This window comes from Geotrypetes seraphini, chromosome 6 (genome assembly GCF_902459505.1).
Source record: "Geotrypetes seraphini chromosome 6, aGeoSer1.1, whole genome shotgun sequence".
NCBI lineage: Eukaryota > Metazoa > Chordata > Amphibia > Gymnophiona > Dermophiidae > Geotrypetes > Geotrypetes seraphini.
The window spans coordinates 122,553,084-122,568,199 of NC_047089.1; the positions used below are offsets into that span (position 1 = coordinate 122,553,084).

The window sequence follows — 15,116 nt, forward strand, 5'->3', positions numbered from 1 at the left end:
GTCCAAGGAAAGGCGGAAGACTGGGAGCACACTCCACAAAGCCAGGAGAAAAATTTGGACAGAGCCATCTGATTGAACAAATTCAACTCCTGCAGAGACTCAAACATAAGATCCTGAGGACTCCAAAGAGCCAGAATACAGTCCCTGTTCTCCCATGCCTGGAAGTTCTGCACTGGAGAATAAAGGGTCAGTGTGCTGATCATCATTGAAAGATCACCCAGATCAGGATCAGGCAGTGCTGCAACAGTGGCAGAGGAAGACATGCTCATAGAAGCCACGCCGCTTAAGAGATAGATCAGAGGTGGAGCGGGACTGTGCAGGGGAAGAACGCCTGTTGCAAAATTTATTCCACATAAAGTCTGAGAAGGCCTCCAGCTTCTGGAGCTCCTAAGATGACTGTTGCATGTGGTCTTAAGCTGAGGAGGGTCTGAAGCCATGTGCATGGAACCATTAACCGTACCGAGCCCCAAAACCAAAATAGGCCACCCCATCCTGCTAGCCAAGTATTTAGTCACATGCTTAACAGGGGAGAGGCTAAGCTTTGCGTTATCATCACTGCCAAAACTCTCCAAAGGCGCCTAATTTGAACAATCCTAGCAAGAAGTCACACTAGGAAAGCCCAAGGACTCTATCACAACATGTTTTGAAGCACAAATTACAGTTTTGGAGAAGCAGGGAGCTTTTGTAAAGAAAATCACTAAAAATCCAAGATGGCTGCCACTAAGTAATTCACACCAAAATCGCAATATTTTTCATATATAGCAAACAGCAAAATAGACAATTTTAGGATTTTTCAGGTGCGAGAGCATAGGGGGACATGCAGAAATCTTCAAAATTGCAAAATTCAGACTCCCGCCCTCCCCTCTCCCCTAGCAAGCTGTGACAGCCTGTGACCTGTGCTGGAAATGTGCTGCAGCCTGCCTCGGCTCTTTTACAGTAGCTGGAATCAGTGAATCACTGCCTCATGCTGGGAATTCCTCTTTGACGCTGATGTTTAGGCTGTCAGTCAGGCACAGTCCACTTCCACAGACTGACGGACAGGCTAAAGGAAGGATGGAGGTGAAAAACGCAACCAGCACACTGCAAGACACTGCTGAGCTTCCTAAGGGCGCCTAAAAGTCTGCGATTGAACCCCTGCTAAACAGAAGGTAAAGAAAAAGTGGGGATGGTCCCAAGCTCCAAAGACATAAATGCAGGCTGGCCAACAGGTAGCACCAGGGATCGGCCTGTCAGCTGCAGACCAGAGTCTGATTCTTCTCTACGCAGGCAAAGCTGACGAAAACGTTCTGAGCACAGAGAAAACCCCAAAAAGGGTTGAAAAACACCAAAGAAAATAAGAAAAAAGGGGGAGAGCAGAACAGAAACCCTCCTTCAGGTTTGCATGTAAAAGGGCAAAACTACAGGTGGCAGTAGAGCTCCCAGTGAAGTAGAGGACAGTCAATGAAAAAATCCGGAGTGGATTCCTTCTGCAGATAACCCACTTGTAATGACTCACCTATTGCACTGGAAAAACTCAGAGTGCTCACGACTATCACAATTGAAATAGTATGGAGACTCCACGGCTATGAGTGTCTATTTGTAGTTTTTGTGAAGACCTTTTGTTTTTTTTTCCTTTTTATGTTCATATATTGGCAGTCCAAATCCTCAGGCTACACTCTTATAGTCATTCCTTTTGTTTAAATATAAATAAATAAATAAAAATTCAATCTTCTAATATCATTCCAATGTAACTTCATTAGTCTTTAAATACTTTCATAGTCAAAAATCATTTCAGCTGCTTCATATATCTAATGACCTCAGTGGCTACACTCAAACCATCTCTTTATATATTGGCAGTAGCACATTGTAATAGTATATTTTTTGGGTTATTTGGTTTCGCTGTATTGAAATGTGATAAAAAAATATGGTGAATGCTGCTGCCGAGCGCCATCCAACAGAAAGGTAAGAATCTTCAATACGGGAAGCAGCATGTCCAACCTTAGCTACAGTGTGTGACAAGTTTTAACTTGTTCAGTTCAGTCAGTTGTGAGCTATGGTTGAAAGAAGGTGTGTGTTTTAAAGTGTAGATAAATCTTCGATCATGAACAACGCATTAATATGAAATTTTGTTTCAAACTGCAAAAAAGTGTTAAAGAAACACATGAAATGTTAAAATTTAGTTTATGGTGATACAGTAACCATGAAGATGGTTTACAAGCATTTCAAGTGATTTCATAATGGTTGTGAGTCGGTTGAAGATGAGGAGAGATTGGGATTTCCTTCAAATATTAAAAATCCAAGAGAATGTTGAAAGAGTAAGTGAAATGATTCAATCAAACAGGCAATTGACTATTAGGGAAATTTCTGAGGTTCTGAATATCTCTTACGGTTCCATTCAAAACATTTTAACAACAGATTTCAACATAAAAACAACCTGAGAAATGGACGGTTTCATCCTCCATCGTAATAACACTGTCACACATTGTTTCTAGTATGGCAATTTCTGTCAAATAAAAACATTACGATGTGTCCTCATCTACCGTATTTTCACGCATATAATGCGCGCGTTATACGCGTTTTTACCTACCGCGCATACCCCTCGCGCGGTATACAAAAATTTTTTTACATAGTTCCCACCCCGCCCGACGCCCGATTCACCCCCCCCCCCCCCAGCAGGACCGCTCGCACCCCCACCCCGAACGACCGCTCGCACGCGCTCCCACCCGCACCCGCATCCACGATCGGAGCAAGAGGGAGCCCAAGCCCTCTTGCCCGGCCGACTCCCCAACTCCCCGACAATATCAGGCCAGGAGGGAGCCCAAACCCTCCTGGCCACGGCGACCCCCTACCCCCACCCCGCACTACATTACGGGCAGGAGGGATCCCAGGCCCTCCTGCCCTCGACGCAAACCCCCCTCCCTCCAACGACCGCCCCCCCCCCAAGAACCTCCGACCGCCCCCCCAGCCGACCCGCAACCCCCCTGGCCGACCCCCACGACCCCCCCACCCCCCTTCCCCGTACCTTTGGTAGTTGGCCGGACAGACGGGAGCCAAACCCGCCTGTCCGGCAGGCAGCCAACGACGGAATGAGGCCGGATTGGCCCATCCGTCCCAAAGCTCCGCCTACTGGTGGGGCCTAAGGCACGTGGGCCAATCAGAATAGGCCCTGGAGCCTTAGGTTCCACCTGGGGGCGCGGCCTGAGGCACATGGGCCCAACCCAACCGAAAAACAGCCTTGGTGAAAACTAAGCGGCAAGCATGCTCAGACCATTGCGCATCTTACAGAGCTGGGAGCAGGGCAGGGCGGGCGAAAGGAGAGTCGGGACAGCGCACAGAGAGGCAGGGCAGTGCACGGAAAGTCAGGGCGGGTGAACGGAGAGTCGGGACAGCGCACGGAGAGTCGGGGCAGTGCACGGAAAGTCAGGGCGGGTGAACGGAGAGTCGGGACAGCGCACGGAGAGGCGGGGCAGTGCACGGAAAGTCAGGGAGGGTGAACGGAGAGTCGGGACAGCGCACGGAGAGGCGGGGCAGTGCACGGAAAGTCAGGGAGGGTGAACGGATAGTCGGGACAGCGCACGGAGAGTCGGGGAGGGCGAAAGGAGAGTCGGGGTGGCCAGAGGAGAGTCGGGGCGGGCGAAAGGACAGTCGGGCAGCATGCGCGGTATACAAAAGTTTTTGTACATAAAATCGTGGTTTCTGCGTGCTATACCCGTGTGCGCGTTTTACACGGGTGCGCGTTATCTGCGTGAAAATACGGTATCTTATGCACCGTGCAACTTATAGCTCTTTCCCAAAGTCAAAAAGACCATAAAAGTTAGAAGTTTTGAATTAATTCAAGACAGAGGCAGACACAACAGCGCAACTAAAGAAACTAATGAAAGAGGACTTCCAGAACTGCTTCAGAAAGTGGCAAGAACGATGGGACTCGTATTCTTTAGTCAAAAGTTACAATTTATTATGCAGATTACATCATATTTGCTCTTGTGTAATCTTTTGTATGGATCTTTTATATTTGTGTTTTACTTGTATATTGTATTATATTTTGGTCTTTAAGTTATTTGATTCTACATTTTTTTAATGCAATATAATTTCTGTATTTATATATTGTTTTATTGTAGATATTATAATTGTTTACCCCTGATGAAGGCAACTTGTGTTGGTGAAACCTGGATCTTTGTTGAGTTACATCATGCGTTATAAAGACACTAACAAAGACTAGCATAGAGTATCTATACGTCTTCCTTTGAAGATTTGATCTGAAAAGTCATCTCTAGTGCCCTATTCTTTTTGGCTGTTTGCAGTCTTTATAGGGCTTTTTATCTCTGTTTTTGTTGGCATCATCTACGCATCATTAGCGAATACGAGGAAGCTTCTTCCTTTAAAATACCACAATATCTAACATTTGAAAGATTTGGGCACCACTAGAATTATTTTGCAGTAATGCTTGTCTGGCTTTTAACTACTCTCATTACTACATACAGCAATTCATGGATATTTCAACTTGCATCTTTGTTACTACTTATTTCTTGTTTATTGTTCTTGTATGTTATTTATTCAAAATAATAAAATATATTTGGAAACAAAAGGGCTGTTTAAAAAAAAAGAATAGAAATTAAGAAATTAAAAAGTACAGTTACCTGCATTCTTTCTTTCAGAGCTTTCGGATAGAAATCATAGCCATTTTTAATGCCTATATGATATTTTTCTGATGGATTTGTCCAAGAAGTGGGTATCTGTGGAAGAAAAATTCAACATGTTCAATTTAACTTTTTTTTATTATTATTTATTTATAATTTTCAAACATTTGACAATAATATCAGTCAAAAAGTAAAAATACAGTGAAGAGAAATCATTTTCATCGTAAAGGGTCAAAAACACATGATCCCTACTTTTAGGATAATAAACATCTTATCAAAGTATGGTTAGTCCACAATTACAGAGAATAGAGCTAAAGAATTGACTGAGAAACATCATAAAGATAACTAAAGAGAAAAAAGAAAATAAAGACTCGGCTTGATAGTCACAGAACCATTTATCATTGAGCAGAACTATTGGATTCAATCCTCATGGTGAGGATGTTAACTGACCTTTAGCAAAAATAAATTTTGATAACTGCTGCGGCTCATAAAAGACATATCTATTCTGTTGATATACATTTGCAGGGGTAACGCAGAACGAAAGTCACTCCTAATGCAAAGCTTAAACTGTTTTCTCCTTTTCTGGGTAGGCCTAGATACATGGGTACATTCTTATTTTATATGTCATAAAGGAAACCTCTCTGTATCTGAAAAACAATTTTAGCAGCCAATCCCTGTCTGAATCAATAGCAAAATAAACAAGTAATGTTGCTGGGACCTGGACATCCATTTCAGACCTCTCCAGGAAATTAGTCAAGTACAAACTATCAGCAGAAAGATTCTGCTGATTAGGACTCTGAGATTTTACCTTCTTAGGCAGGTAATAAATTTTGGATAAAGGCAGATTTGATGTCTCGGGTACTTTCAAACATACCCCTTACTCTTCTCTTCTATATATAAGTTCATGTAAACCTTTTTTTTCCTTCTCTTCCTATATTTTAAGTTCTTGTAAACCGTGCCGAGCTCCACAACATCCGTGGAGATGATGCGGTATATAAACTTAAGGTTTAGTTTAGTTTAGTTTTAAACATATCCAATGCAGTAATAGACACTACTTTAGGAAAATTTATAACCCTAAGATTACACCTTCTAACCGCATTTTCCAACATTTCATACTTGAAATGCAAATTTCCACTGTTTTGACCCAGACTAGGGATTGTGCCTCCAAAGATTTCAGTCTGGTATCACAGTCCACCGACATGCTTTCCAGGCTTGAGATTTTATTCTTTAATTCCAAGTGTTCAGATAGCACTGATGTACACCGATCAGATAGTTGCTGCATTTGACTGCCTAAAGAAGACTGCAGGTTTGATATAGCCTCCCATATCGTTTCTATTGTGAAGACTTTAGGTCTCTGCAGAGGAGCAACTTCCAATCTAAGCTCCCCCGCAATCACAGTTCCTTGAGCTACAGCTGCCATTGACACTGCTTGGTAGGATAGAACAGTGGTTCCCAACCCTGTCCTGGAGGAACACCAGGGTTTTCAGGCTAGCCCTAATGAATATGCATGAAGCAAATTTGCATGCCTATCACTTCCATCATATGCAAATCTCTCTCATGCATATTCATTAGGGCTAGCCTGAAAACCCGATTGGCCTGGTGTTCCTCCAGGACAGGGTTGGGAATCACTGGGATAGAAGACACTGATATATTTTGAATTTGCATCTGAGCGTCTAAAACATTTTACTTTAACAAATGTAAATGAATCCACTAGAAAGACCAGATAATACCTTGAAGCACATACAACCAAACTTAAATTTCACACATGCCTCTACCAGCAACCAATGCAGTTCATGCAAAAAAGGAGTGATATGGTCTAACTTTTTCAAATTGAAAATCAATCAGATTGTCGCATTCTGAATAATGCGTATCTATAGATTTTTTTTTTAGTACCAGCCAAATAGATAATATTGTAATAATCTAATTGACTCAAGAATAGAGATTGTATCAATAATCTAAATGATGAGATGTCAAAATATGCTCTTATAGTACGGCAGTTTCCATAAAATATGGAAGCCTTTTGGAATCAGGGCGTCAACCTGATTCTTCAGTCAGACTCTGGTCCAAAATTACTCCTAGAATCTTAATTGTAGGGTGAACCAGATAGGTCACAGCATTCAATGTCAACAATGTTTCAGTGCAGTTTTGGTGAGGAGATGCATGAAAGAATTTAGTCTTTTCCAGATTTTTAATTTAAATTCAGCCATCTACTGTTAAATTATTGAAAATACATCAGTTATTATATGCCTGGTATGAGAAATTGAAATAGGGATCAAGACAGTTATGTCATTTGGCATTACTAAACAACTTGATCCCTATGCTTGTTACCAGGCATAGGACCAACAATGTGGGTGCTAGAGCACTCCAATATTTCTATAAAGCACAGTTACTTACCGTAAAGCAATGTTACTTACCGTAACAGTTGTTATCCAGGGACAGCAGGCAGCTATTCTCACTAGTGGGTGATGTCATCCGACAGAGCCCCGACACGGACATCTTGAAAGCATGTCTTGCTTGAAGAAACTTAGAAGTTTCGAGATGCCCGCACCGCGCATGCGCCAGTGCCTTCCCGCCCGATGTACCGGGCGTGTCTCCTCAGTTCAGGTAGCTAGCCTGAGAAGCCAACCCAGGGGAGGTGGGTGGGACGTGAGAATAGCTGCCTGCTGTCCCTGGATAACAACTGTTACGGTAAGTAACATTGCTTTATCCAAGGACAAGCAGGCAGGTATTCTCACTAGTGGGTGACCTCCAAGCTAACCCCAATGGGATGGTGGGAGAGTTGGCAACTTAAGAAAACAAATTTTGTAATACAGTTTGGCCAAACTGTCCATCCCGTCTGGAGAAAGTATCCAGACAATAATGAGAGGTGAATGTATGAACCGAGGACCAAGTGGCAGCCTTACAAATCTCCTCAATCGGTGTCGATCTGAGGAAGGCTACAGAGGCTGCCATTGCTCTGACCTTGTGGGCTGTGACCTTACAGGGAAGGGATAATCCAGCCTGGGCATAGCAGGAAGAGATACAAGCCGCCATCCAGTTAGAGATGGTGCGCTTCGATACAGGTCGTCCCAACTTGTTTGGATCAAAGGAGACGAAAAGTTGAGGTGCAGTCCTGTGGGGCTTTGTGCGATCCAAGTAGAAAGCCAGAGCACGTTTACAGTCCAGAGTGTGCAAAGCAGATTCCCCAGGATGAGAATGAGGCTTTGGAAAAAACACTGGAAGCACGATGGATTGATTGATGTGAAATTCAGAGACCACTTTAGGTAAGAATTTTGGATGAGTACGGAGAACCACCTTGTCATGATGGAATACAGTGAAGGGTGGATCTGCCACTAGGGCCTGAAGCTCACTGACTCGGCGGGCTGACGTGAGGGCCACCAGGAAAACCACCTTCCAGGTGAGATACTTAAGAGGAGCCGTTTTGAGAGGTTCAAACGGAGGCTTCATAAGATGAGACAGGACAACATTGAGATCCCAAACCACAGGAGGAGGTTTGATAGGAGGATTGACATGAAAAAGTCCTTTCATAAATTTGGAAACCACAGGATGAGCAGACAAAGGTTTCCCCTTTAGAGGCTGATGGAAAGCCGCAATAGCACTCAGGTGGACTCGTATAGAGGTAGACTTGAGACCAGACTGGGACAGGTGTAGAAGATATTCCAATACAGACGATAGAGAAGCTTTCTGAGGTTCTGTAGCATTGGAAATACACCAGGTCGAGAATCTCGTCCATTTTTGGGAATAGCATTGTCGAGTAGCAGGCTTCCTGGAAGCCTCCAAGACCTCCCTCACAGCTTGAGAGAACTGGTGAGGGGTCATGTTGAAAGGAACCAGGCTGTCAGGTGGAGAGACTGCAGGCTGGGATGAAGCAGTGAACCTTGATGTTGAGTAAGCAGTGAAGGAAACACTGGAAGAAGTATTGGCTCCCTGCTGCTGAGTTGAAGTAGAAGGGAGAACCAAGGTTGTCTGGGCCACCGAGGAGCAATCAGGATCATGGTGGCATGGTCTGATCTTAACTTGACCAGAGTCTTCTGAATGAGAGGAAAGGGAGGAAACGCATAAAGGAAGCGATTCCCCCACTCCAGTAGAAAGGCGTCTGCCTCGAGGCGGAGAGGAGTGTAGATCCTGGAGCAAAACTGAGGCAGTTTGAAGTTGTGGGGCGCTGCAAAGAGGTCTATCTGAGGCGTTCCCCACTGAGCGAAGATCTGATGAAGGGGTTTGGAATGGAGCGTCCATTCGTGAGGTTGGAGAAGACGACTCAATTTGTCTGCCAAGACGTTGTCCTTCCCCTGAATGTAGACAGCTCTGAAGAAGGTGTTGTGGCGAACCGCCCAATCCCAGACTCGAAGAGCTTCCTGACAAAGAGGGGCCGAGCCCGTGCCCCCTTGTTTGTTGACATAATACATGGCGACCTGATTGTCTGTGCGAATAAGGACCACCATGTCGTGAAGCAGATGCTGAAAAGCTTGGAGAGCATTGAAGATGGCCCTGAGCTCCAGAAGATTGATTTGATGGCGTCGTTCCGTAGTGGTCCAGAACCCCTGAGTTCGTAGGCCATCCAGGTGGGCCCCCCAGGCATAGTTCGATGAATCGGTCGTGAGAACTTTCTGATGGGGAAGAGAGTGAAACAGCAAACCTCTGGAGAGATTCGAAGAGGTCATCCACCAGAGAAGAGACTGCCGTAGAGCAGGAGTGACGACAATGTGACGGGACAACGGGTCGGACACCTGAGTCCACTGAGATGCCAGGGTCCATTGAGGAATTCTGAGATGTAGTCTGGCAAAAGGCGTCACATGAACTGTAGAGGCCATGTGGCCCAAGAGGACCATCATGTGTCTCGCCGAAATGGACGGGCGAGAAGACACCGACTGGCAGAGTAGAAGGAGAGCATCCATGCGTTGAGGAGGAAGGAATGCTCGAAGTTGAATGGTATCCAGAACATCCCCGATAAAGGGGAGAGACTGAGTGGGCTGAAGATGTGATTTGGGGAAGTTGATCTCGAAGCCCAGACTCTGCAGAAAAGAAATTGTGGTCAAGGTCGCCGAAATGACCTCTGGAGCCGACGGTGCCTTGATGAGCCAGTCGTCGAGGTATGGAAATACCTGGAGACCCATGTTCCGGAGTGCAGCGGCCACCACCACCAGACACTTTGTGAAGACTCTGGGAGACGAGGAAAGGCCGAATGGAAGCACTCGATACTGCAGATGTAGATGTCCCACCCGAAATCTGAGAAACTTGCGGGAGGCCGGATGTATCGGGATGTGAGTGTAGGCCTCCTTGAGATCCAGAGAGCATAACCAATCGTTCTGCTCGAGTAGGGGGTAGAGAGAGGCAAGGGTCAGCATGCGGAACCGCTCCTTGACCAAAAACTTGTTGAGGACCCGAAGGTCCAAAATGGGACGCAGATCGCCCGTCTTCTTCGGAACCAAGAAATACCGGGAGTAGAACCCCCGGTTTTGCTGATCTACTGGCACCGGCTCTACGGCTCGAAGCCGAAGCAGAGCCTGCGCCTCCTGTAGAAGAAGAGCGGTCTGCATCGAGTTGGAAGGATACTCTCTTGGCGGGTGGTCCGGGGGGACCCGTTGGAAATGAAGAGAGTATCCCTCTCTTACGATGGTAAGGACCCAAAGGTCCGAGGTGATCGACTCCCATTGATGATAAAAATGGTGGAGTCGACCCCCGATGGGAAAAACAAGGGAAGACAGAACGTCGGTTATGCTCCCTGGAAGAGAGTCAAAAGGGCTGAGTGGCCTTGGGTGCAGCCGGCATCTGAGGCTTCTGCTGAGACTTCTGTGGAGGCTGCCTCTTCGCAGGCTGTCTCGCTAGGGGAGCCTGTCTTGGTTGATAACGCCTCTGGTAGATTTGAGGCGGTCTAGATGGACGAGACTGTTGAGGCTTAGGCTTAGGACGCAGAATGGATTGAAAAGACTTCTCGTGGTCCGAAAGCTTTTTAGTGACAGTCTCGATAGACTCATCGAACAGATCCGCTCCCGCACAAGGCACATTAGCCAATCTGTCTTGGAGGTTCGGATCCATATCAATAGTGCGAAGCCAGGCCAGGCGACGCATGGCGACTGAGCAGGCCGCAGCACGTGCCGAGAGCTCGAAGGCATCGTAGGAGGATTGCATCAGCTGCAGCCGCAACTGGGACAGGGTTGCCACCACCTCCTCAAACTGGAAACGAGCTTCAGCATCGATGAAAGGGACGAACTTGCGGAGGACCGGCAAGAAGAAATCCAAATAGGAAGAGAAGAAAAAATTGTAATTGAGCACTCGAGTCGCCATCATCGAATTTTGGTAAACTCGTCTACCAAACTTGTCCATCGTTCTCCCCTCCCTGCCCGGAGGCACAGAAGCGTAGACCTGGGAAGGGTGAGAACGCTTGAGAGAAGACTCGACCAGAAGAGACTGATGAGAAAGTTGAGCTCCCTCAAACCCCTTGTGGTGAACGATGCGGTATCGAGCATCCAGCTTACTGGGAACCGCAGGGATAGAATACGGTGTCTCAAAACAGCGCATGAAAGTCTGGTCCAGCAATTTATGCAAAGGAAGCCGAAGAGTCTCCGCCGGAGGGTGAGGCAAATGCATCGTATCCAAATACTCTTTAGAATATTTAGATCCAGTATCCAAAGTCACATCTAAGTCATCCGCCATCTGTCGGAGAAAAGATGAGAAAGACAATTGGTCCGCCAAGGCCGGCCGCCGAGACGGACTAGACGAAGTGGAAGCCTCCGGGTCTAGGGAGAGCTGAGACCGGCATGGAGAATAAGAGGTAGATGGTTCCTCATACTCTGGTCCCTCCGGTTGGGAAACATCGGACGATGAGTATCCCAAACGTTGCATCTTTTTCTGTGGGGACACTTCCGAATGACGTGAGGAGTGTCGAGATGAGTGACGAGAACGATGCCCCTCCCGGTGCCGGGATGGGGAGCGAGAACTTCTGTGCATCGCACGATCCCCCGAAGCCTCTAAGGAATGGATGGGGCTCGAAGCGGTGGATCGCAGAGGTGGCAAGGACGCGGACTCACGCAGCACCACCCAAGTCTGGTATGGAGTGCGGAAGAACTCTTCCTGCGATGCAGTATGCCCAGGACTCCGAATATCAGGGACCGTCCCAGCGCCCTGTTGCCGTGGAGGAGTAATGGGCTCTAAAGGTGGCATATCAGGAAGGGAAGCCCTCCTGGAGGCATCCGCCGCCCTCCGCCGATCCCCCTCGTCGAGCAGCGAGATCGAACGGCGAGGGGGAGGGGGAGGGGGCGGACCGCCCTCAGGGACCGGTGCTCGGACTTCACCCTGAATGTTGGCGATAAGCCGGGGTCCCATAGTTTGCATAAGCTCGACAAACTGAGCTTCCAGCAGGGATCGAAGCGAAGCCGATATGGAGGGATCCGCACCGAAAGGGGGTCCTCCTGCACGGTCTTCGCGCTCCTTCGCGGCCAAGTGCTTCTGCTTAGTAGCTTTGGGCACCTTGATGACCACGGGAGGGACAGTGGAAGGCGGTACCTGAACCGAAGAGACAGAGGCAGGCGCCGCAGCGGAACTGGAAGCCGCAGCCGGTGTAAACGATGCTGGCTTCACGATGCTGGATGCGGAAGTCGTCGATGCAGGTTTCGAGCGGACCGGCGAAACCTCAGCAGATGTAGAAGCAGACAGATCCTTGGCAGTCTCCATCTTGAACATCGACTCCCAAAGTAAGCAACGCCGCTTGAACGAGCGCGCAGTGAGCGTGGAACAAGGCCTGCACGATTTCGGAACGTGGTCCGGACCAAGACACTGGAGGCAGCATCGATGCGGGTCCGTCAACGAAATCGCACGCTGGCACTTGCTGCACTTTTTAAAACCGGTGATTGGCCGTGACATAGGCCGGAAAATCGACGCTGCAATGTCGAAAGAGGTAGGCCGCAGCCACGAGGCCGGGCCGGCCGAACCGCCGGAAGAAATAATTTTGAACTTTTTTTTTTTTTTTTTTAATAAAGTAAAGTAAAGTGAATTCAAAGAAATAAACCAAAACGCGGGTAAAGAAGGCAAAGAAAAACTGAAATTCAGTCAGCGCAGATTGAAGATAACTTCTCAGCTCCGCGGAAAGAAAAGAACTGAGGAGACACGCCCGGTACATCGGGCGGGAAGGCATTGGCGCATGCGCGGTGCGGGCATCTCGAAACTTCTAAGTTTCTTCAAGCAAGACATGCTTTCAAGATGTCCGTATCGGGGCTCTGTCGGATGACATCACCCACTAGTGAGAATACCTGCCTGCTTGTCCTGGGATAACAGGTGTTATCCAGGGACAGCAGGCAGATATTCTCACACATGGGTGACGTCACCGACGGAGCCCCGGTACGGACACTTGAAAAGTGAATCACAACTTTAAAGTTTAGAAAGTTCGTGATCAGCCCGCACCGTGCATGCGCGAGTGCTTTCCCAAACCACACATGCGCGAGTGCCTTCCCGCCCGACTTAGGCACGCGGTCCCTCAGTTAAGATAAGCCAGCTAAGAAGGCAACCAGGGGAGATGGGTGGGTTGTGAGAATATCTGCCTGCTGTCCCTGGATAACACCTGTTATGGTAAGTAACTGTGCTTTATCCCAGGACAAGCAGGCAGCATATTCTCAACATAGGTGACCTCCAAGCTAACTAGAATGGGATGGATTGTTGGCCTTCAAAAAAATAAATTTTGTAATACTGACTGGGGAAAGACTCCAGACAATAATGCAAGGTGAATGTATGAACTGAGGATCAGGTGGCAGCTTTACAGATTTTGTCAATAGGAGTAGATCTAAGGAAAGCTAAATACAGATTGCAGTCCCAACCTCATTTCTTCAATTTGGAAAGGCCAATTGGAAAAAATATGCCTTTAGATGTCTTTTAAAATTTATATACGATTCTTCTTTTCTCGGATCAATAGGCAAATTATCCACAGCCATGGAACTAAATAGAAAAATGCAGAGTCTCTAGTCGAAGCAAGATGTGCCTTCAAAATATGGGGAACAACTACCCTACTGTCATTCAGAGATCATATTAAACGCCTTGGAGCATAAAATAATACCAAGTTAGACAGATAACTGAAATAATGCTTGGTGTGCCAACATCAAGATCTTAAATTTGATCCTAAATTCCATTGGTAACCAATGGAATTTCAGATACAATGGTGTCACGTGATCACAAATATAAGCATGGCCTAACAATCGAATCACAGCATTTTGTAGTTTGTAAGCACTTCAGCTGTCCTGAACCTATACTAAATTACCACAGTCTAACTTAGATAATACAAAAGCGTGGATTAACTTATGCAATGATTTTTCATCCAAAAAATCTCAAATGGCTCTAAGCTGTCTTAGTGCCCCAAAACCTTTGGCAACCACCGATGAGACCTGTTCTTCAAAATTCAGATGACAGTCAATGATAATCCCAAAATACTGCTATTGGGGGTATTCTCTTTATATCCCTGGTTTTGTGACAGAACATCTTCATTCTGAGGAGACCAACTGTCAGCAGCATCAGTGCAAAATTCATTGGAGTACAGTCTGCAAACAAATACATCGCGGTCTCTTTCAGTTGCAGTGATATAATGAAATAGAGTGCTAGCAGCAGTTGCAAATTCTTTCGTGAGGGATGGAAATTTGTCCTTTGTCTTGAAATAGTATCGCTTTCCCTTGAACTTGAAAGTTGATGTGCTGTCTGATCCAGAGAAAGCATGAAAGAAAGCCTTTGCTTTGCATGTTGTCTCTCCTAAGCTTGAGGCAGTGCAGTTGAGAGATCATTTTGATTGATTTTCCTGTTTTGAATGAAATCCAGATGTCTGCTTCGGGGTTGGGAGTGATGTGGTGAAAATTACTTAGAAGTATTACCACAACATCTGTCTCCAGTTTGACCCAACCCAAGAGATGAATACTGGAGGGCATGAAAGTGTACCAGAACTGCTTCCTCGTGATTGCACTGTCCCACTGGAGTGGAGTGCCATTTCCAGCATGGAGTACTTGGTCACCCAAAGTTATACAGACAGATTTATTTTGGTTCTGTACTTCCTTAAGTTTTGTAGAAAGATATGAAAATAACTTCTTATCTGTGTTTGCCAAAATGTTATGCCAGTTTCCTGGGCCCTTGGCACTACCAGACACACTGTCGTATACCAATTCCTTTCATTGCCTATGTGCAATACCTATCCCAGACAATATCTACTCTTGCTGCCCTTTTCAAATCATGCTGGATCCCTGAGTAGAAATCTTTCATGAAATATTCATCAACAGACTTTACTGGGACAGTACTTCCAGGCAGAGTGTGAATCAGTGCTCCACCATTAATAATAATAAACTCATAACTAACTGATGCCACTAATTCGTCATCTTCAGCAAGGTCATTGGTTGGATGGTCATTAACACATGCCAACAAATCTGACTTGATGCAGGAGTTGAGAAACCTCAGAAGAGGGTGCTGGTGGGCATGAAGATTCATGATGGAAATATTTCTCCAGATTTCCAAGTTTAGTAAAATTTTGTTATACTG

The 15,116-nt window shown here is 46.3% G+C and overlaps 1 protein-coding gene across 6 annotated transcripts in view; it reads right to left on the reverse strand.

Moving 5' to 3' along the window:
- The window catches only part of TPP2 (tripeptidyl peptidase 2), a 1,323,399-nt gene that overhangs the window by 1,198,152 nt on the left and 110,131 nt on the right, over nucleotides 1–15,116 (reverse strand). For all 6 annotated transcript variants that reach the window (XM_033947626.1, XM_033947627.1, XM_033947625.1 and 3 more), the window contains exon 4: nucleotides 4,617–4,712. In XM_033947626.1, coding sequence (XP_033803517.1) covers nucleotides 4,617–4,712 — 96 coding nt within the window. The remainder of the gene's footprint in view (nucleotides 1–4,616; nucleotides 4,713–15,116) is intronic.